The sequence below is a fragment of the Oxyura jamaicensis genome, chromosome 8 (assembly GCF_011077185.1).
Source record: "Oxyura jamaicensis isolate SHBP4307 breed ruddy duck chromosome 8, BPBGC_Ojam_1.0, whole genome shotgun sequence".
In the NCBI taxonomy this organism is placed as follows: Eukaryota; Metazoa; Chordata; class Aves; order Anseriformes; family Anatidae; genus Oxyura; species Oxyura jamaicensis.
Window position 1 is genome coordinate 3,228,532 of NC_048900.1, and position 22,102 is coordinate 3,250,633.

The 22,102-nt window shown below is 35.8% G+C and overlaps 1 protein-coding gene across 1 annotated transcript in view; it reads left to right on the forward strand.

Annotated features, from left to right (window-relative positions):
* LOC118170638 (hornerin-like) overlaps positions 1–21,837 on the forward strand; it is a 51,221-nt gene extending 29,384 nt beyond the window's left edge. The window contains exons 37-63 of the mRNA XM_035333047.1: positions 136–174; positions 301–345; positions 857–898; positions 1,743–1,781; positions 3,979–4,017; positions 4,736–4,774; positions 5,027–5,065; positions 5,386–5,433; positions 5,649–5,687; positions 6,777–6,806; positions 7,708–7,749; positions 9,592–9,630; positions 10,687–10,725; positions 11,014–11,052; positions 11,443–11,481; positions 11,800–11,838; positions 13,130–13,168; positions 13,515–13,550; positions 14,124–14,153; positions 15,227–15,262; positions 15,770–15,808; positions 16,939–16,977; positions 17,409–17,444; positions 18,745–18,783; positions 19,329–19,358; positions 20,143–20,172; positions 20,622–21,837. Of these exons, the coding sequence (XP_035188938.1) occupies positions 136–174; positions 301–345; positions 857–898; positions 1,743–1,781; positions 3,979–4,017; positions 4,736–4,774; positions 5,027–5,065; positions 5,386–5,433; positions 5,649–5,687; positions 6,777–6,806; positions 7,708–7,749; positions 9,592–9,630; positions 10,687–10,725; positions 11,014–11,052; positions 11,443–11,481; positions 11,800–11,838; positions 13,130–13,168; positions 13,515–13,550; positions 14,124–14,153; positions 15,227–15,262; positions 15,770–15,808; positions 16,939–16,977; positions 17,409–17,444; positions 18,745–18,783; positions 19,329–19,358; positions 20,143–20,172; positions 20,622–20,720 (1,089 nt within the window). The 3' untranslated portion in view covers positions 20,721–21,837. The remainder of the gene's footprint in view (positions 1–135; positions 175–300; positions 346–856; positions 899–1,742; positions 1,782–3,978; positions 4,018–4,735; positions 4,775–5,026; positions 5,066–5,385; positions 5,434–5,648; positions 5,688–6,776; positions 6,807–7,707; positions 7,750–9,591; positions 9,631–10,686; positions 10,726–11,013; positions 11,053–11,442; positions 11,482–11,799; positions 11,839–13,129; positions 13,169–13,514; positions 13,551–14,123; positions 14,154–15,226; positions 15,263–15,769; positions 15,809–16,938; positions 16,978–17,408; positions 17,445–18,744; positions 18,784–19,328; positions 19,359–20,142; positions 20,173–20,621) is intronic.
* The last annotated feature ends 265 nt before the right edge of the window (positions 21,838–22,102 follow it).

Genomic DNA, 22,102 nt, shown 5'->3' on the forward strand with positions numbered 1-22,102 from the left:
GTTCTTTCCATGGCACTTATTCTGGTAACCAGGTACACATTCTGGTCCTTGTACCTGCATGCAAAAAGTCTAAAAAACCTTCTTGAGAGAACACTTTAGATATAAAATAGTAACCCCTTATGTTTTCCTCTGCAGGGAGGGTCTTCCTTCTATCCTGGTGGATCTTACGGACAGGTAAGTTTTCTTCCTCATTTGTAAAGTCAGCCCAGTCTTCCATTATCTTCATTCCTGTACTGCCCTTGAAAGAAGAAAAACTTTCTTAGAGGAATCAAAGTATTATTTTTTTTTTTTCCTCTACAGGGAGGGTCTTCTGTGTATGACAGTGGCAGTGAATCCTATGGTCAGGTAAATACTCTTTTTCCCCTTTTTTTGTTTTTGTATAAAGCGTGCTTGTATAAATGGTGCTTAGGGTCAACACCATGGTTCCTACATATAACTATATTCTGTATTTGGGCTCGTGCTTTACCGTTCAGTGAAGATTCTTTTTTTTGTTCGTTTTTTTTTTCTTTTTTTTTTTTTTTTTCACTGAGGAGTGAAATTACATATACTCCTCATGTCATGGAATTTTACAGGGATGTATGTGAAAAGTTGTGTGCTTCCAACTGCTAAAACTTACTGTCCTCAATAATACTAGCTTTGAATTATCATCCAGATGAATGTCTCTTCAATAATAGAAACAGAATTTTCTCTAAGAGTATGTCAAACTAGTGTTTTACAGGGATATAACTGAGTTTTTCAATATTCATTCTGATAAGTAAATATTTGCATAATTAAAATCTCCACAGAAGGGGGCAAGTATGTTTCCAAAATGAAATGTCTGTTTGCAAAATGAAAACAATTTCTGTTTTCTAAACAGGATGGATCTTCCACATATGGTGGTGCTGGATCTTATGGTCAGGTAAATATCATTTCTATCATGCATTAAAAGCTGAAGCTTGGTGTGTTGGTTCTTACGTGCACTGGATTCTGTATTTCAACCATTTTTAAGTGATGACCATGTAATAGCTTTTGGTTTTCCTTTTATTTACCCATTAATGGTTGGAAGGTTATGCATTATAAAACTGTCCTCCTTACTGTGCCACTTTGACTATTCAGCCTTTTAATTAGGATAACATTTTTCCTTTAATTATTGGTTTCGCAGTGGCTCACTGAAAAGTATTTTGTGCATTTACTTTACACCACTTACTTATGTAGAAGCCATTGAAAGTCTAGGGCAATGCACATACTGCATTTAAGTCTGTACATATCGATGTGAACTGCATTGGAGAACCATTTTGTAGGGTCTACGTTCTTTTTTGTTTAGCAATACATTTTCACCACCCAAAGTCATGTAAAATTATTTATTAAAAATAATAAATAGACTGCTTTTTCATAGAAAAATTTGTCTTATTGCTACTTCTATTGCAGAATCTAGAAACAAAGTCTAGATAATGGGATATTTGAATGTAAATAATAGTTTATGTTGCAAATCAGCTTTATCTAAAATGTTTCCTAAGAGAGAACCTGTTTGCAAGTAATTCTGGGAGGTGTGTGTGTATAAGTTTGTTCATTTTCTTAAACCTCCTCTAGTTAAGCAGCAAGTAAAGTTATGCGTCTTTTTCTTTTCTTGACCATCCCAAGGCTTAGGTAAAATTGGAAATTCTAAGTGGTGCATTATTTTTATTCTTCTAATGTATTTTCTTTACAAGTAAAATCATAAGTCCTTTTTATATGAAAATAAATGTTTTTCCATTATTTTATAGGATTCGTCTTCCATAGGAGGTGGTGAATCCGATGACATCGTAAGTATTTTTTCTCTACTATATCAATCTCAGAATTTCACAGAATCACAGAACTGTAGGGGTTGGAAGGACCTCCAAAGGTCATCGGGTCCAACCCCCCTGCAAAGCAGGATCCTCAGAGCAGGCTGCCCAGGTAGGCATCCAGATGGGCCTTGAATATCTCCAGAGAAGGAGACTGCACAACCTCTCTAGGCAGCCTGTTCCAGTGCTCTGTCACCCTCACCGTGAAGAAGTTCTTTCACGTGTCGGTGCAGAACTTCCTGTGTTCTATTTTGTGGCCGTTGCCCCTTGTCCTATCCCCACAAACCACTGAGAAGAGGTTAGCTACATCCTTCTGTCTCCCACCCCTCAGATACTTATAGACATTGATAGGATCCCCCCTCAGTCTCCTCTTCTCCAGGCTGAACAGACCCAGGTCTCTCAGCCTGTCCTCATAGGGAAGATGCTCCCGGCTCCATATCATCTTTGTGGCCCTCCGCTGCACTCTTTCCAGGAGATCCCTGTCTTTTTTGTACCGGGGAGCCCAGAACTGGACACAGCACTCCAGGTGAGGCCTGACCAGGGCAGAGTAGAGGGGGAGGATCACCTCCCTTGACCTGCTGGCCACGCTCCTTTTAATGCACGCCAGGAGCCCATTAGCCCTCTTGGCCACCAGGGCACACTGCTGGCTCATTTACTACCTTTTAACATGTCTGGGTGCTTATGTGTACCTTTACCTATCTCCTAGTCATACCTCCAAGAGCTCCTTCACAGCATATTCTAATAATTTGTGTTGCTTAGTAATTTTCTGCAAGAACTTTGAAATTATATTGTTTCTATAGATGAAAGGAAAAGCAGATTTAAATTATGTCACATTATTGTGCTATGGTATGGTAAGGATTTAGCACACTAAAATTACAATTGCAACAGTTCATACTTGTAACAGTCATGCATTTTTGAATTGGTCATTAGAAGTAGCATTTACAAAGGAAGCTCGCTTTCTTTATTTCATAATTTCTGTCAAAACTCCACATCAGTATATTCTCACAATATAAAAAACAACTAGATTCTTCCTACTTCCAATGATCTGAGTACTCTTTCAATGATTTAATTTAATATAATAATAGTAATTTAATACTGCAGCAACATCTGCATTGTCACTATATCTGATGAACCATTTCAGTTCTTAAAGGTTATTTTTTGTGGATTATATCCTTAAAAGTATACTCCATACATATTTATTATTCTGGCCTCTCATAACAATTGGCACTTATCTTATTTCTTCACACAAATCAACTGTCCAATTCAATGGCTCTTAAAATCCAGATTTATTTTAAAATTCAGTTTTTCCATGTTTTGAGAAAACACATCATATTTGACCTTTAATCATTATACTATTTCAGTCTCTTACCACTTAAATTATCACTACTGCAGAAACTAGTTCCATCTCCTTCCATCTCGAGTTCAAACAGCACTTACTTCTGTGTTTTTTCTAATCCCAGATGAATAAAAGAGCTTCAAGCTCCTTCATTTACATATTACGTATGAATGCTGTGTTTTCATGTAGTATGGTCAGAACTGCTTTCCATTCTGTTTACTTCAGTCAGGAGGAAAGACTTTTTTATTATTATTCCCAATAATTCTGGTAAAGGTGTTTATGAAACTTTCCATGTTTCGTTTGTCATTTTCATGGAGTCTTGAGCAATTGATTGAGCAATTTTAACTGTATTTCTACTAAGTCAGTTTTCGAATGTATCGGTTAGTAGAAAGATCCAAGACATCTTTTAAAATGCAACTGTTTTTCCCTATCACATTGTAGTGGGAAATAACATAGTTTATGATGAGGCTTCACTCCATTATTGCCTGATATTGAATATCTATTTAAAAAATAGAAATTACACTAGTTTATATATAGATATATCAATGTTTCTTTTTTTTCTGATTTTTTTTGTTTTGTTTTTTTTTTGTTTGTTTTCTTGGGCAACTAATCCTTTCTTTCTAGATCTGGCCTGGGATAGCTTTCCAAATAAAGAAATGCCACTCTCACAGAAATTAACACAGAAAGAACTTGAAAGCATACTGCATATTCTACAGCCTCCATCTTTAACTGTCCTAACAAGTCGCACAAACAAAGCCGCAGTTTTCTTTGTTTTCCACCCTTGCTTAGATGAAATGGAAATATCTGCCATGAAATAACTGGATTCCAATATTTTTACAGGATTCTACCTCACTATCAGGCAGCCGGCAGAGTGAACGGGTAAGCACTCCTTCTTAAATGTTACTGGGTTCTCTGCCCCAGAGTTTTTTAGGACTGGCAAGTACTAGCCAGCTGAATTACAACTTGTGTGGAAGCTGGTGTAGCAGCTTTTGATGTGGAATAGAAAGCCCTCAAGCTAAGGCATAGACAGAATTAGAGTATGGCTAAAGTGTTTAAGCACTACCAGAAATTCCAGCTGATTCTGAGGTCTGCTCTTGAATCTCAAATTCACAATTACAAGCACAGTGCCACAATTTACTTGTTCAGGTTCTTGCACTTTTTCACTCATTGTCCTTTGCAAAAGGTTTCTATGCCATGTTTTTTCCAGCATTTGTTCTAGGCAAAACCCTGTGCTTTTTTGTGCTTTATGATATACCTACAAGAGCTTCCACTTTCCTATCATTTTAACTTGTCACCTATTTTATTAATTCAAATGAGAATACAGTGGCTCAGACTAGGAAATTATTTTGGTGAAGATACAGGAACTCTTTAGTCATTGTATCCAAAAGAGTATCTTTTTCACCAAAAGAGCAGGGATAAAGGGGCACGTGCTGTTTTATGCAGGAAGTGTTTCTTGTTCTTGAACAGTCCATGAAAGAAAGTTAAGGAATGTGGAGAGGCAGAAAGAGTATTCTACTTTCCTCCTTATCTTTCCATACTACAAAAGAAAGGAAGTCTTGGTTTTTTTTTGTCATGTACTTTCAATACATTTTTCCAGGATTTTTATTCCCCAGGAGGCAGCCAGTCAGGTGGACATGTAAGCATCTATTTTATTCATTATTTGCAGTTCCATTTCCAAGTGGCTCTTCTATTAAGAGTGATCCTTACAAATTATGCCCAACTACTCCTTCCAGAATCTCATGACAGCTGTCTTGCAAAATCAAATAATAAACTTAATGAAAACCAAACAATTTTTAAAAAGCATGTATTCAACTATTGAAAAACGTAGTCTTGCTTTCTAGAAGCCTTATAAACAGAAATAAATTCAATTGTTGTTCTTTGTTTTCAGGGATTATCCTCTCAAGGTGGTGGCTACTCCAGTGGACAGGTAAATACTTTTGTACTTTTGACTTGAAATCTTGACTTGAATATCTGTTGCATAAAACCAAAAAGCAAAAACAAACACAAACAAAAACACAACGAAAAAACTTTCCCTGCTGTACTGCAGCAATTTTTTAACCAGGAGTGAAATTTGGTCCTCTTCTTTACATATAAGTTTGTATAAATGTCCAAGTGTAAGCAGAGTGCTCAAAATACAGTAACGGAATAAACTGTTTCTGACACTAAGAAACAAATGAAAGTAATATTTTTAAAAAAAATAATGTGTATTTTAAGAATTGAAAGCAAGTGATTTGTAATTTTTTTCAGAGCTCATCTTCATCAGGAAGCAACCAATACAACCAGTATGGTGGGCAGGTGGGAAGTTTTTCTTCTTTTTTCCCCAGTATATGTCTTTCAAGAAAATATTATGGAACTGGTAATATGTAAGTTTTTCGACTACTGTATTTTTGGTGTTTTTTTTTTTTAATCCTCTTTAAAATTCTACAGAGAATAAAAGACAATACATTTGGATCAAATAGACATGTCAAACTTAAAGATGATCTTTCAAATAAAAATATAACCATTTACAGGGATCACCTTCTTCAGGAAGCAGCCAGTATAGTGGACAGGTAAAACCTCTGCCTTCATGGTATTTGCAGTTCTGGTAAAGAGTTCCCCAAGAAAGCACTGTTCTGTAATTTCTGGAAAAATAAAAAATAAAAATCTAAGGAAGCAGAGCTTTAAGCAAAAGTGTTGAGGATTGCAAAATACAGGTCTGCGTGGTATATCATGATATGAGCAAATGCTACAGGGGTCTGTGTGACTGTATTGGAAATGCTTCCTTAAATTTAACCTTGATCTAAGAAATCCATTTTTGTTTTTAAACAGAAACAATTTAAAAGGCTAAGGAACAGAGAACAATCAAGAATGTTACTGAATAACACAGAAATAATTTGTTTCTCATTTTTGTTCCAGGGCTTTTCTTCAGGAGGCAGCCAATACGGTGGACAGGTAGGCTTTTCTGTCTCAACACCAGTCCGTTGTGCTAGTGACAGGCACTCCCAGTTTACCTGTGTATCTTTCCTTCACAAGAACTGTTTTTTCTCACCACTGTCCTTCTTGCCCAAAGCCTAGGTGGCATGCTATTTTCTTTTTCTATATTATTCGGAGATCCCAAAGGCCACAGTAGCCATCTGAGTGTCAGTTGTATCTGAGTTTCTTTTTCTTCATACTTATTTTATCTAGATTGCATGTGGCAATGAGGCACAGAATGGAAAACCCCAGCCACCTTTTAGTTTAATCAGTGTAGAAGTCACCTGGTAGGCCTCCACTGGAAGTCATCTTTCCCTAACATCTGTAACATGTAAGAACACTGCATGTATTCCAGCTGCTCTGGCCCCTTAGAGGGCGGGGGAATAACCAAGATTTGTTCTGTAGTCCTACTCAGATTTATTTTTTTTACTTACACTTTTGGTGAGTAGAGTTCTCAAGGTAAAGACTGTAGATAGCAGATTTGAAGATAAAATTAGAAGGTTTTACCCCAGGAACAGTTGCAAAGAATGGAGAGAACAAAAAATAGACTAATTTCTGCAGGGGACTTGGGCAGATATGAGTGTTATTTTATGGTTTGAATACCGGAGATTGTAGAAGAATTGTAGCTAGAGTCCCTTTCAGTCCTGTGTTCCTGAGATCTTAAATGTCTTCTGGATTCTTTACAGGGTGGATGTGATTGCTCTGGTGGCAGTTCCGTAAGTGTTGTTTGTTCATTGTATTTTTTTTCTTACTATATATTAATTTGGAAAACTATCTGTATACCTCTTTATTTATAACTCATTTACTTATCTATTTGAATGTACTCTTTGTTTTTATATTCATTGTTCTTTTGGTGATGTTACCTATAACTGGCATGATAGAAGTTATTTCTCATTATGCCAAGACGCAGAATTCAGATGCCCACTGATGGCACCAAGATGTATTCACTGAACAGTGACTTTCAGTTACCATACAGTAGCTATAGAAATGTGTATGTCTTCTTAAAAATAAATAACAATTCTAAAGAAGGGCAATAATGGTTTAACATTAGAGTAGAACTCTAAATTAAATACCAGAGTTAATTGACAAACATTTCATCATGAAGGGAAGCTAAAATAACATAAAGTCTATGAAATTGCCAGCTGTAAAAAGTTGACTCAGAAATATATCTCTGTCTAATTAAAAAAGGAAATGACACCTGTCATTTGTCGTTTTAAGGACTTCTCATTGTCTTTTAAGTCCTTATGAAGTAATTTAGACTGTGAAATAAGGTACCATATGTTTCCCAAAGCAAAATAGTATGTGGTCAATCAACCTGTAGTATGTAAAAGCCATTCCCACAACTTGGTAGTGTTCTAGGTAATCAGTCATGGGTAGATACAAAATGGTTCTTTGTGATGTATAGCCTTACAGGCCAAAAAGGACTATTAGTTATCTCGGCAAGTTAAGAAAAGTGAAGTTTAAGAGTAATGTAAGTTCAAACTGTGATATTCTTCCTTTAAAGTACCAAGCAAGAAGCATTCTAAGGTTTTGTTTCATTTTTAGTTTGATCAAAGACAAAGCAAAGGGTAACTAACTTATTTTTCCTCTTTTTTTTTTTTTCCTCCTCCCCTACAGGGTGGATCACCTACCTCACTGAGAAGCAATTCTTCTGCAAATGTAAGCGGTGTTCATCACCTTTTAAGCATGTCCTGTGTTCTTCTGTCAATGTGATGTCTAGAGAGACTAAAAAGAGTCAATAATGAATAAACACTTCTGAAAATTAATTAGTTACAATTAAAAAGATACACAGGACATTCTTGCATAATTCAATTTCTCTTTCCATCTGAGATATTATTTATTCAAACAGAAGCCTTTGAATGAAAATGTTTGGCAGAAAGACAGGTGCATAACAATATAAATATTTACTTTGGGAATCAGTTCCATTGCCTTCCTTGGAATGATGTCAAAATATCCCCTAGGGCCATAGTTTTATTTGTTTTGTATTCCTCTCAGATCATTCGTTGCAAGGAATAGTTTAGCATTTCATTGATCAGTAATTTTGTGATCTTAATCTCCTCATATGGATAAGAACTCTTTTTTGCAGGAGAGACCTGTTTTACAGCATTCCCATGACCAATTCTGGTCCTCATGAGTTAGAAAGTCATGCAGTGCATGTCACTGGAACTCCATATGTGCTGTACTAGAAGGAAAAAATGCACTGGGAACTTTCTGTACCTAGTACTGAACTCTGTGGCATTTTTGTCAGTCTGCTAGTTGGTATAAAGCCAGCTTAGACACAGCTACTTAAATGCAGCGTATGAATTAATACTGTGGGATAAATAGGACTAGCCTTGTGCTCTCTTGTAAGGAGGAGGAATGTGTATGTATTTACAGTCAGGAAAATATTCTAGCTTGTCTGTGTTCCACATCCTCAGTATTACTGATGGTGGGGTTTGCTTTCTTTGGATCTTCTCGCTGGGACTGAGGTTTTTTTATACTGACTTGGCCATCTTCAGACAGCAGTTCTGAATCGGGGGTTGTATATAGAGGGAGGGAACATAGCAGCTCTGTATATATGAACAACTGCTGCAAACTGATAGGAACAGATATACAGCGTGAAACAGTCATTGATGAATTGATGGCCACACTATACACATTTCAGGAAGGGTTAGTTCTAGTCCTGTGGACCAAAAGGCAGTTTACTACTGAAAGGCATTAAGTGTGTCCCTAAAGAACATCTTCCAATTTAGTTTCACCTGAAAGGCATCTAATTCATTCCCTCTGAGACCACTTCATGATGCAAGCCAAACTGTAGTGAATGGGTGCTGCCAGGAATTTCATCTCAACAGTATACTCCTGATCCAAACTACGATGCACAGATGTACCCCGTACCTCAGCATGGGAAAATGGCTTGTGTGTACTTAATGTAGATCTTAGTTCTCCCCCAGCTGTATGTTGGGATCCACCTCAGAATGTTGTCTTTTAGTATCTTCTTTACAGCGCAATTGGAAAGCCATTTTGCACAGTAAGGATTCCTTATGAAGGACACATTTCTGACAAGGGTCTAACATTACGTACTAGACGCAAAACAGTTTTGTTTCATAATGAGGCTTAGCAGATCTTGTGGAAAAACAGCAGTATTCAAAAGGTCCATAGTACTCTGCAAGAATGAATAGTAAAAGCTTTTTTGTGGGTGTGTCATCCTTCAGCGTGTTCACTGATTTTTAAACTGAAAGAAATAAACTGCCTGTCCTTCAGTCAGATTCTCTGAAGTGAAATAACTGATATTTCCTCTTTAAAAGTGCTCTAGGGACAGCCATTTTACTGGACAGGTACACATTGAATTCTAGACATATTAGCAAAATAGGGAAGGATAGGCTTTAGATTTTGAGTGGATTTTAAACTCAAGCAAAAGAGTTAAAAATAGAACTGCATATACTATTGTCCTTACAGAAGTTTTTAAAATAGTTCTGTTAGAGAAAAATAACTGTTGTTTTGTTTTTGTTTTTTTTTCCCCAGGGCACATCTTCTTCTGGAGGCAGCCATTACAGTAGCCAAGTAAGTACTCATTCAGAAAGAAGAGCCACCCTGACACTTGGCAAAAATATGGTTATTCAAAAACTCAGTTGAGGTCAGTTTGTTTATGGGAACTTTGTTTAAAGAGCAAAAACTCGGTAAATTAAATTTGTTGAATTTGATACGTCCTAAAGACAGTATTTGATGGCTTTCTGAGCAACTAGTTGTCCTCGTTTTGGGGGAACTTGCATGATGATGGTCACATGAAAAATAGATGTGGGAAACAATGAACCAGAATGCAGCATTTTTGATTCAAATTCACAATTACAAGTGTGGTGACATAAAAGAGCTGTGAACCATGCTAAGTATCATCAATACGTTATCAATATCAGTGACATCATCATTCATCAGAAATAAAGAATTGTGTCATGGAAAACAAACAACAACAACAAAAAAATACATGTCCAGGCAAAAAGGCTTGTTTGAAAGATACATGTTCTGGTGTCGTGCTGCTTGTATTGATGACAAAGAAGTTTGATTTAGGGTGAATGCTCTTTTGTTTTACTCTACATCATCTGCAGTAGGAAGGATTCTTTTGGAGAAAAATCAAGTATCTAACAAAATATCTTTCATTGCATTAGCACCTGTCTCACAAGCATAAAAGGGCATGTGCTAGATTGTGCAGGAAGAAATTATTTGTTACTTCTCTGAGAGAGAATTTTGAGGAACGTGGTGAGGCAGGGTAGAAAATTTCCATTGTGATCTTTTTCATATACTAAAGGTATATAAGTTTTATCATGTCTGCAGAACAAAAGAGAAAATGTTTTCAGGAGTACTGTGACATTGCAGTGTACAGCTATCAAGGGAAACCAAAGCGCTTGTGTTTTAAAAGTAAAAAAGTCAGTATGGATTGGCAATTCAAGTATTTCCTGAAGTTATGTGGTAAGGCTTGAACTTTAGTCATTAGAGCATACTGAAAATCTTGCTAACCTGTCTTCCCTCTTATCTTGTTGTCTTGCTCCTATTGTCCTGGGACAGTAGTGGTTTGATTTACAGAAATCCTACAGCAAATAATTCACTTCTTTGGCATTTTTACAGGATTCATATTCCTCTGAAACTAGCCGTTACGGTGGACATGTAAGCTCTTACTTTGAATATTTCTCTATTATTTTTTCTTACCAATATTTGGCTCTTATCAACTAAAGGATTATCAGGATAGCTGCCTCAATTTAAAATTTTGAGAACCTTTATAGTGATCTATTCTCTGTAGTAATATTGTGAATTTAAAGACGATGAAAATGCAGGGTTTATTTTGTGAAGATTACAAACAAAACAGTAAAATAACAAAATGCAGATGTATTCTCATATCCATGAGTTATATACACCTTGTGAAACAGAAAAAAGCAATTTTCAATATTTTTCCAGGGCTCATCACCTTATGGAGGCAGCCATTATGGTGGACGAGTAAGCATTAATAGTCCCCACTAACATACTTTTTACCTATGCATAACTTGTATCATATTCGATGTCTGCCCACCTTTAACTTAATTAGTCTATAATCCTAGAAAATCATTCAATATAGCACTGTGGTTGCTACTGTGATTAAACTAAACAAGTTTAGATGAAGACCATGTTTAAGACCAAGAAGAAATAGAATGTAAAATACATGGTTGACTCATATGGCTCCTGAAATTTGCAGGAATAGGTCATAAAAGTGTGTGTGTGTGAATACAATCCCCAAAGCTGTCATGTCTTCCTGAAATAAATAAATACTTTGTGAAACTGACCTAAAATTTTTAAAGTCTTATTAAATGGATGTAAAGAAGTTTCAGTTTCTTCTCTGTTGATATTCAGGGTTCACCTTCCTCAGGAGGCAGCCAGTATGGTGGACAGGTAAGAATTCTTTCCTTTTGGTATTTATGAATTTATACAAGATAATAGGTAGTTCTCTGTGTAAGAGACTTCTCTAAGATTGATTCTTTTTATATTCTATTTAGTTTGCTGCTTATAGTAACTGTAAATGTACATGATAAAAAAAAATACAGTTTTTAGAAGATGTAATTTCTGATGCATCAGACATTTTGCACAGTCTGGTTAATCCGACTCATAGTTTTGCAGTGGAGGAAATGGGGTACCTTTCTTTCATATGAATGGTGGTACAAAGGAGTACTATAACATGGTTGTAAATAACACTTAATTCTTTTTGTTCAGGGTTCATCTTCTTCAGGAGGCAGCCAGTATGGAGGACAGGTGAGAATCTCTTCCTGTGTAGTTCTTATCCTAACACACACGCTTTCTACCTCATAACTCACTACTTCTGTATTGGCTGCAAAAAATATAATTTTGAGTAAGCTCTGTTAATATGATGATAGATTATCAGGGTTCTAATGATCGTGATCTGAAACAATACAAAAACTATGGAAGGACAGTACTTCTGTTGTAGCCTCTGACTTACCCTCCTCATTCTAGAACCTTCTTGCCTTCTACTACTGTTGTGGTTTCTTAGTTCTAACGGTAGAAGTGTGGAACCAAGCTGCATTCTTCCTCTACTTCAACCAGTGGAACACCTCACTTCCCTTAGCAAAATGCAAGTACAGAGCTGGTATCAGAGAAACAACGTGCCTCTGGAAGGGAATGGGAGAAGGCCAGGAGTTGTTAAGGGAAGGTGTTGTATGCCCTTGTGAAATGAAAGAGGATGAAGAAGGTTCCTGGAGATGTCTTACAGTGTAGCCTTTCATATGCAGTGAAGCCCCCCAGTGAACTGGCCCTTGTCCTCTGAAAACATTTTTTGTCAGATTCATTGGAAAGAAAATTAGATGAGAAAGAAATTTTCAGTCAAAATAAAATGCCCCCCAAATGCAACTACCTATAGAGTCATAATAGCTCATGATCACTCCTTGCTATCAGTATTATGGAAGATTCACGTTACAGATGGTCCCTAATTTGCATAGAACACATAAAGGAATAAGATGAGTGCTTTTCTGTAATCCTTCATTGCACAACAGAGAAAGAAAATAGTGTTTCTTTCAAAATCCTGTAAAGAAGCTTTTTGATATAAATAATAATTAGTATCTTTGTGTCAGGGTCCGTTTTCCTCAGGTGGCAGACATTATGGAGGATAGGTGACAATTACTTTCCCCTTTTTGGGTTGTTGTTCCATTGTTCACCTTCCTCCCTTTCAGAGAAAAACAGGCTCCTTTATATAAGGTGGCTTACAGCAAAACACTGTTCAGGCAGAATAGATAAAGACCTGCTGTGTCAGCCCACTCAGGAATGTGAAACATATGCATCAGCCCTGAGCACAGAATCCAGTGTAGCTGTACTGCTCACACTTGCGTGAAGCTCCTTTTGATTTAAACTTTAGTGTACTATTTAAAAATATAGCCATTTTAAAGACCAGGAGATATTTTAAAATGGTTATGAAATAAGAGTTCATATTCCTGTGGCTTTTAAATCTATGGAAAACAAAACTGTGCTTTTCAATAACAGGTTGTAAGTTAAAGAATGCGCAACAAATAAAAACGCTTCCTTATTTCTTTAGGGTATGGCTTCTTCAGGAAGCAGCCAGTATAGTGGACAGGTAAAACCTCTGCCTTCATGGTATTTGCAGTTCTGGTAAAGAGTTCCCCAAGAAAGCACTGTTCTGTAATTTCTGGAAAAATAAAAAATAAAAATCTAAGGAAGCAGAGCTTTAAGCAAAAGTGTTGAGGATTGCAAAATACAGGTCTGTGTGGTATATCATGATATGAGCAAATGCTACAGGGGTCTGTGTGACTGTATTGGAAATGCTTCCTTAAATTTAACCTTGATCTAAGAAATCCATTTTTGTTTTTAAACAGAAACAATTTAAAAGGCTAAGGAACAGAGAACGATCAAGAATGTTATTGAATAACACAGAAATAATTTGTTTCTCATTTTTGTTCCAGGGCTTTTCTTCAGGAGGCAGCCAATACGGTGGACAGGTAGGCTTTTCTGTCTCAACACCAGTCCGTTGTGCTAGTGACAGGCACTCCCAGTTTACCTGTGTATCTTTCCTTCACAAGAACTGTTTTTTCTCACCACTGTCCTTCTTGCCCAAAGCCTAGGTGGCATGCTATTTTCTTTTGCTCTATTATTCAGAGATCCCAAAGGCCAAAGTTTTCCCTAATACCTGTAGCATGTAAGAATACTGCTTTCATTCCAGCTGCTTTGGCCTCTTTTCAGGGGAGGTGGGAGAGGAATAACCAACACTTGTTCTGTAGCACTACTCAGATTTCTTTACTCTTTACTCGAGTATGGTTTTCACTGTAAATGACAAATAAGATTATATTAAAAATAACAATAACAACAAAAAACAGTAAGTGCACAACTTGCCTGAAAGAACAGTGGAGAGAGAAAGAAACTAATTTTTAGAAGGTGCTAAGTGAGTCTTTGAGCAGGAACTTGAGTGTGTTATCTTGCAATAGCCAACTATGAGTTTGACTTTTTAATTCGGAAGCTTTTTCCACTCATGTACTCCTTAAAAAATAAACTTGTTTGCTTTGTATTTAATACAGGGTGGATGTCTGTGTCCTGGTGGACACACAGTAAGTATTCTTTGTATATATTCCATAGTAATTTGTAATTAGAATGTTCCCAAGGAACTACAGTTCTTGAATTAATTCTTCTCTTGAATTTATATGAATGATAATAGTTGTTTGGCATTGTGCTTAAGTGAGGGATTTTGAACTTGCTAAGGACTAAAATATTAACTGATTTGCAAACATAATATTGTATTCAAAACTAGCTACCTACCCAGATGCATTTCTATTTCCAAAAAAAAAATAAAAATACATGGGAAACAAATTGCACTTTCCCCACCCTGGATAAAATAAATAGTAATGTTCTCCTGCCATATTGAAGGAAACCCAGTGCCAATTCGGTAAAATACCCAGACATGAAAAACTACTTCAAAGTATTTCATTTTTTTTTTGGTTTGTAAGAGAGGTGCAGAAGTTTCCTGAGAAACCATTTTCCAAGCATCTCATAGTGTATTTTCTGTTTTATTTGTGTGTGTGTGTGTGATACCACTCTCCCTATGATAGTTATTAACAGAATGATTGAACTAGTGAACTCAAATATAAAATTCTTGGCTTAAAATGCTTCCAGGTGGGAGCAGAGCAACACGTTTATTTATTTATTTTAAAAGGGACTATTTTCATTTTTCTTAGTATATTTTCTATATTTTTGTAACTACTAAAAACAAACAAAACCCACCTGCTTTGAATTTCATGCTAATTTGTTTTGAACTGGATTCAGTTCTGTTGCTACAGTATAAACAAAATTGCTTAATTTCTTCTTTCTCACATTATGAAATCAAGCAAAAACCAAGTTGCATGAGTATACCACTGAGTATCAGAAGTGCTAAAAACAGCATATATACTATTAGCTTATTTCTCTTTGCAAGCAGCCAATATGAAGGAATAAGGAGTAATTGAAACTAAATCATTTACTTGTTTGATCAACCAACTAGAAAAGTATACTAGCAATCAGTGTGAATTACTTTACAGGCACAATAAGTCAAGATTATGTTCTTGATGCTTTTATGCTCTTACGCTTTTCCTCTACATGAGATTGAATTTTACACAAAGTAACAATTGCTATTTTTTGTTGAATATAGGGCTCTTTTGGAGGAAGCAGCTACCATGGTGGACCGGTAAGCAATTATTCTTTAACACTTGAACAGATTAGCTTCTTGGGAATTAACATGGCTCAGTTGCCATGTTCGCCCAGAAGCCATTAAATATTTAGGTTAATCACAGAGATAGGGACAGAGCTTTTAATGGAGTGTATCTGGCTTTTATTGAATTAATCTCTTCAGATTTCAGTTATGTCTTTTTATAAAGTGTCTGTTGACTTTATCAGAGCCAAGATTTTAGTAGTAGTCAAGACTGTAGTTTTCAAAACCTGTTTACTTTGAAAAAAATATTTGAAAATATTTCACAGGTTTTATCTCCTTGAATAAAATACTAATGTAGTGTGTAACAGTGTTCTTTCTCTGATGTAGCCATTTGCCATCTGCATTAATAACTGCAAGGTTCTTTCAGTTACTTGGTGTTAAGCATATTGTTTAGATTAGATCCATTTTTTGGTGCCAGGTTGTAGCGAAAAAAAGAAAAAACAAAAACAAAAGTTCTGAGTTTCACTTCTTTTTTTTTTTCAGGGTTCATCTTATTCTGGAAGCAATCAGTATGGGGGACAGGCAAGCAACTCTTTGTTTTCAAGACTTTCTTGCTGCTTGCTATTTATTAAATAAAGAATATGATGCAGGGACTGTTAGTAACTGAAATTAAAAAACAGCAACAAAATTCAATACAAGGAAAGTGAATGGATCATAATTTCAGTTGCTTTACCTCTGAATGCCTCTTACTTCAAAAGATAATTAAATCATTTTCATGTTTCAGTTGCAAATGGCTATGGCACCAGTTAAACATCTATTTTCTGTATTATTTTTCAATCTTATTAATTAGTGCTTATTTTTGCATTTTATTAGATTAAGTACTTGGAAATATGATGTAAAATATACCACTATATTGCTCCGAAAATACATATTTGAGTGTGTTGCCCACAATAATACTTCTTTCCTAATCGCCAGCTGCAAATCAGATCCCTCACTGTAAGCGGTGTGACTTAGTAGTTTGTTACAGATAGAGGAAATATTACTGGCCCAAAAAGTTAACAAATGTAATAGATGCCTATCTAGTAAGAAGGTAGAACATATTTCTCATTAGTATTACTCTGCTGGAAAAAAAAAAAAGAAAAAGATTTCTTTCTTTTTACTTCACCGGAAAGCATTTGAGCTCACTATCACTCTATTGAGCCAATGACTTGTTGTAGCACAGAGAGAACAGAGGTCTAAATAACTCTGGTTTTATAAGCTTCATAACAAATCACATCTTTCCCAACTTACTTACTGGAAATAATAAGGAAAAAAATACAGTAAAAGCTCTCTGGATGCATGCTTCATCTAACAGAAAAATCATAAATAAAGTAGAATTTTTCTTCTCTTGAAGAGAACCGTACATAAAGACACTTGATCGTACATAAAGACACTTGATATCCATATATTTGTCAAAGAGTAGTCTTAGCGGGTGTTTTGTGATGGCCAAATTTACTACTTTCAGCTGTTAAAGAATTTAGAGGAATTAGTCAGAAGTCTTTCAACTGCATCTTTTTAGATTAGTACACTTCCAGATTGCTGCTGCTATCTCCTGTCACAGGGTCTTCCTATGATACTTCATTCTGCACAGCAAAAAGGAGCAACTGTTGTTAATTATTCTGTGAATACTTAAGTACTTTTTTCATGTGATTTTATTTATTTTATTTTTATAGGGATCTTCTCACTCAGGAGGCAGCCAGTATGGCGGGCAGGTGAGTGTATTCTCTTCCCATCACTGCTAATGCTTTCCCTGTACTCTCTGGGTCAGTTATTTGATGCTGAAAGATGCATTCATTTTTACTGAGCTTGAGTATCTGAGGTAGATAGATATGTAAACATCTATTAAAGTAGCTTCAGCAAGTTGAATAAAAGAATTAGCTATATTATTATAATTACTGCTCTGTGTAAAACATATCTTTGATCATACTGTCATTATGTGGTGCTTCAAAACACTGCTTTCTTGATTCAGAATAATAAATTGCTGTTGTTTTGAGGTATAGTAGATACATGAAGTTTTAAGTACCCCAGTTTGTTTTGTTCAAACAACATTCAAGTAAGTTTGTCATAAGTACTGCACAAATGGTCTCAAGACAGTGACAAAAGATCTTTTTTATTCAATTAAAAGGTGTTTGTCTCCTTACAGGGCTCATCTTCAGGAGGCCGACAATATGGTAAACCAGTAAGTAAAAACTTTTCAAGTTCAACTTTTGTTTGTTTGTTTTCTGATAAGCCTGCTTTTTCATTTTGCCTTTTTTTAAAAAAAGAGAAAAGAAAAAAAAATGTAGCCAATTAATTACAGACATTCTCTGAGAGTTACTTAAAATAAATCTGCAGTGTGTCATTATTTACTGGGATAATCCCAACAAATGCAAACACAATATTTATTTTCACTCAGTTCCCTAATTTTTTGCCAGCATTTTACTCAGTAAATGGACTTTGTCATTCTCTAGGTTCTTTTTAGTAATAACAGAATGAGATTACAGGACCGTTATTTTTAGTAAGGGACTTTCATGAACAATTACTTCTGTTTAAATTCATTCAGCAATCAGACACTGTGTGTTCAGGGATCACTTTTTCAATTACTTTATATGTCTTGAAAATATTCCTGGCTTTCTTTGAAGAAAATATTTTCTTTTTGGAGGACATAATACTTGCTACTTCACTATGTTTATTTTTACCTTTTCCCTTTAAGCATTTTCAACCATGTAATTTAGACCTTGTTCTTGTCAATCAATTGCAGGAGATACAAATAAGCACATACAATGTGCTTATTTCATGCTTCTCTCTTATAGAACATAAGATGTATTCACCTGTTCATTAAAAAGTGGGCACAACTGTTAATTTTTCGTCCATTTAAATCATAAAGGAGAGATGTTCTATGTACCATATTTGATATCACATCTTAGAGAGTCAATGCCTGTGAGATTTCTTGTTGGCAATGTCATTCAAATAAGCAGAGCTACTTTGTCAGAGGTCCAAATAAGATTTTGTAGAATAACTAGCTTTTCAGTATTCACTTTTATTTTAAATTTTATTTTAAATTCCTTATTAGAGCTTTCTTGGGGCTGTATAGGGCTATAGCATAAAGACTCTTAACGTTTCCTTTTTTTTCATTCTTCATTTCAATTTTAATTTACCTTTTTTTTCCTAATTGTAGACAGATTCCAAATGAATTAATGTATTTGACCTGATTTTTTTTTCCTTTCTATATATTGAATACATTATAACTACAAGCCAACTCCTTCTTAAGAACTTGGAATTAAATTTTCTGTGACTAATACATCACACAAACAAATATTTACAACAGAACAATGCTAAGCATTCTTAATTCACATAGGCTTCTCTCTGGGATTTTTGGGTGACTGGGCACAAAATACGTTTCATTCTCCTGTGGTCCTTTATTCCAGATAGTAAGAATATAATGAAGTACAAATAAGCTTAGAGTCAAAACTAACTGGCTCTTTTTATTTTTTTTTCAGGGTTCATCTTCCTTCGGAGGAGGTCATCAAGGAAAGCCGGTAAGGACATTCTTCTTTCAGTATACCACAACCAACTTGGAAATGTTGATTATGGTATTTAAAATAGGTAACAGTACTTAGGGTGAAATTTAAAATTGTTACAATAGTAAATATAAATCATAGATGCCTGACAAAACTGGCCAGTAAATTAAAGTTGGAATATTTTGTTCAAACCTCAGCCTTAGGATGAGGCTGCATTCATTCCTCCCACCAACAAAGTTCTGTTATTTGTCCAGGGGAATGTGCTTGGATAATTCTGTTAGGAACAATGTATATAAATACCAGGGTAGCTGTTTCAGTTTCAAAGTTAGTTGTTCACTCAGATTGATGCATGGCTTTGAAAATCTTCTGAAACCCTTCATGGAATAAAAAGGGTGTAGCTGTGCTTACCTGAGACCATTCACTTAAAATAGGAGAAAAAATCACAAGGAAAATGTAAAATGAAAGTCTACCAATATAGAGCATTTTCAAGACTCGTGTGTTCTTTAAACAGTTCATGAGGAGTCTACTACAACAAAAGTAAATGTCTTATTAATATTTTACAGGGCTCAGGAAGCACTTATTCTGGGAAACCGGTAAGAAAAATTTAATCATAGCATTTTCATCTTCTTTTCTTAGTAAATAAAAAAAAAAAAAAAAAAAAGGATGGTTGATGGTTGGTAGAGCAATTTCTGGATGATTTGGTCTGAAGATAACACTGTGTATTAGTTCTTTTTGTATTAGAGCATATTTAAAGAAACTGCTATTGGAAATGCAGCCTCACGTTGGGGAAACTCTTTCGGTTTCAGTTATATTTTAAATCTGAATCTGTCTTGCTTTACATTCCAGTTAGAGACCTTGTTACATTTTGCTGTCCCCCATTTTTGAATTCCTCTTCTCTGTGTAGGTTTTTTTAGGTCCTGCTCGGTTAATCCTCAGGTTTTGGTGTTGTTTGTTTTGTTTGTTGTTTTGATTAACCCAACTCTTGAGTCGTTCAATTACAGGTTACTTCTTCCCCTGTCCTTTCCCCCACCCACCCCTCACCCTGTTCCCTCCTTTTTTATTTTTTAGCACTACTTGATTTTTAAAATCCTCTTTCAAATACAGGGATGAAAAAACTCTGTATGGAATGTGATAATGGAACGAGAGAAAATTAGGCTTTTGCCCCTTCATCAACCTTAGCTGACGTTTTCATGTGTAAAATGGGATAAAAAGAATGTGGAACTAAAACTATTTCCTTCATCTGTCTGAATCTAACCCACAGCATATCTTTTATTGATACTATTTTTTAAAATTTAATGATCTTGGACAAAACTGTCTTCAAAACCATTGAGTGGGAATACTTCCAGATTTCCTTACTTATTTTTTTTTTGTTTGCAGAATTCACCTTCGTCAGGGGGCAGTCAAGTGGTAAGCAATTTTCCTCTTTGTGGTTTCTACTGGTTTCATCCTATTTATGTATTGTAGAAAATTGAAAGAACTGATAATACTTGTGAGGTATAAACAATATATAGATTGTCAGATTTCCTGTATGTAAATAAGCATTTGAGACTGCACATGCAATTTACATATAATAAATGGGAAGAGTATCAAGAAAAATGTAGAAAAGCAGGACCATGTAGGTGCTTTATAGTTTTGAATTTAAACTTTTTATCCTCCTGCTTCTTACTTGAAAACTGAACACCTGTTGAGTTGCACATACTACAGATGTGGCACATGCTTTTTTAATGTCAGAAGTATCTACACAATAGAAGGGGCTAATAGGAAAAGATTTCTCTGAAACTTTCTATGCTTTTAATAATAGTAATGAGTGGAATTATTTGAATTTGATTTATCAAGATTGCTTTCTGTTTTTATAGAGCTCTGCTGGGAAACACTCCAGTCCCCGACTCCTGCTGTTGTTCAGTGTTTTGAGTGCCTTTGTACTCTCTGCTGTTACATCAAAATGGTCTATATGAACTTCTGAAGATGTGTTTGGCATCCTAGACATGGATTGTACACAGTAATATTAGATTAATTACTCGATGTCAGAAAAAAATACCCTTAAGTGAAATTGGCAGACTGTATGTACTTGGTTGTCATGTTCTATGTCTGGTTAATATATGTCTTTCATTAGTTTATCTTCTGGTTTTAGTTGTTAGTAGATATCATTAGTTTCATCAGTGTTTTAGGCATCGTTTTAGGTAAAATTTTAAGAGAGAGCATCTTGTACCTACCTATATGATTTTTTTTAATTATTGTTATGTCCAGTCAGGAATGTGATCAACACCTATCTGAACTTTGATTGGTGAGAGAATCAAATGCTTAGAAAATTCTTGGTTAGTAACCAAGGCAGAAAGAAGTCAGATTGTTTTATGTGCAAACCGAGCAGTGTTCAGGTCCTCACCACATAAAATAAAGATAACCTGTAACTTCTGGCAAGCACATGTCCATAGTATAGCAGAAAAACTGCTAAAATAAAATCAGAGTATTGGCTTTACTCTATTGTAGTCAAATTCAAGTTTAATATGGAGGTTGCAAAGTGAAAAATCTTACAGAGGACTGAAATCTGTGGGATATTAAAGCATATTTATTAAAGAAGCCAAACAGCTCAAAGCAAAGAAGTATTAAACTCTGTTTAAATGGATTGCAAATAAGCTAGGGCAGCACGGAAGGCAGTTAGGTCAGTTGCCTGGAAGCTGCTGAAAACCAATGTATTTTCCCCTGGAAAGGAATAGAAATGAAATTAAGTTCACAAAACTGGTAGTATCTTAAGATTGGTTCCTTTTCTGAAGTATTTTGTCTAGCTTATGATACCTGCTGTATTTGCAAGTTTGATCTCAAGAATGATGCTGATATCTACAAGCAGGTACACAGGACATGTGGGCACAGAGGACCATGGCCCATCCTTGGCTTCAAGAGCTGTTCCACCGCTTGCAGTAACACCTTTTGGAGCTGCCGGCACTGGTGCAGTGACCATGGCAGTGGCACGGGGGTGGCAGTGGTGTGTCCATGGCGTTACTGCTGATACCACCTTGGCAGCAGCTTTACGCTGCATGATGTTACCAACATGCCTTCTTCTTAAACATGCTCCTAGTTCATGTCTTGTTGAACGTATGCCTAGCATTAAAATTGTATTTATTGTCTCCTACGGTTTGCAACTACAACTCACGAAGTATATTTGTATTCCCCTTCTGCCACGAGCATCCCTGGAGCCCGCCCTTCCCCCGGCGTTGTCCCTCGTGTCACAGCCCACGGGACGCGCCCTCCCTTGCCACCCATCTGCGCGTTAACCTGAACCCCTGAAGCCGTAATTCAAGCATACCGGATATGAATGTGATCTTGACTATTGGATCGACAA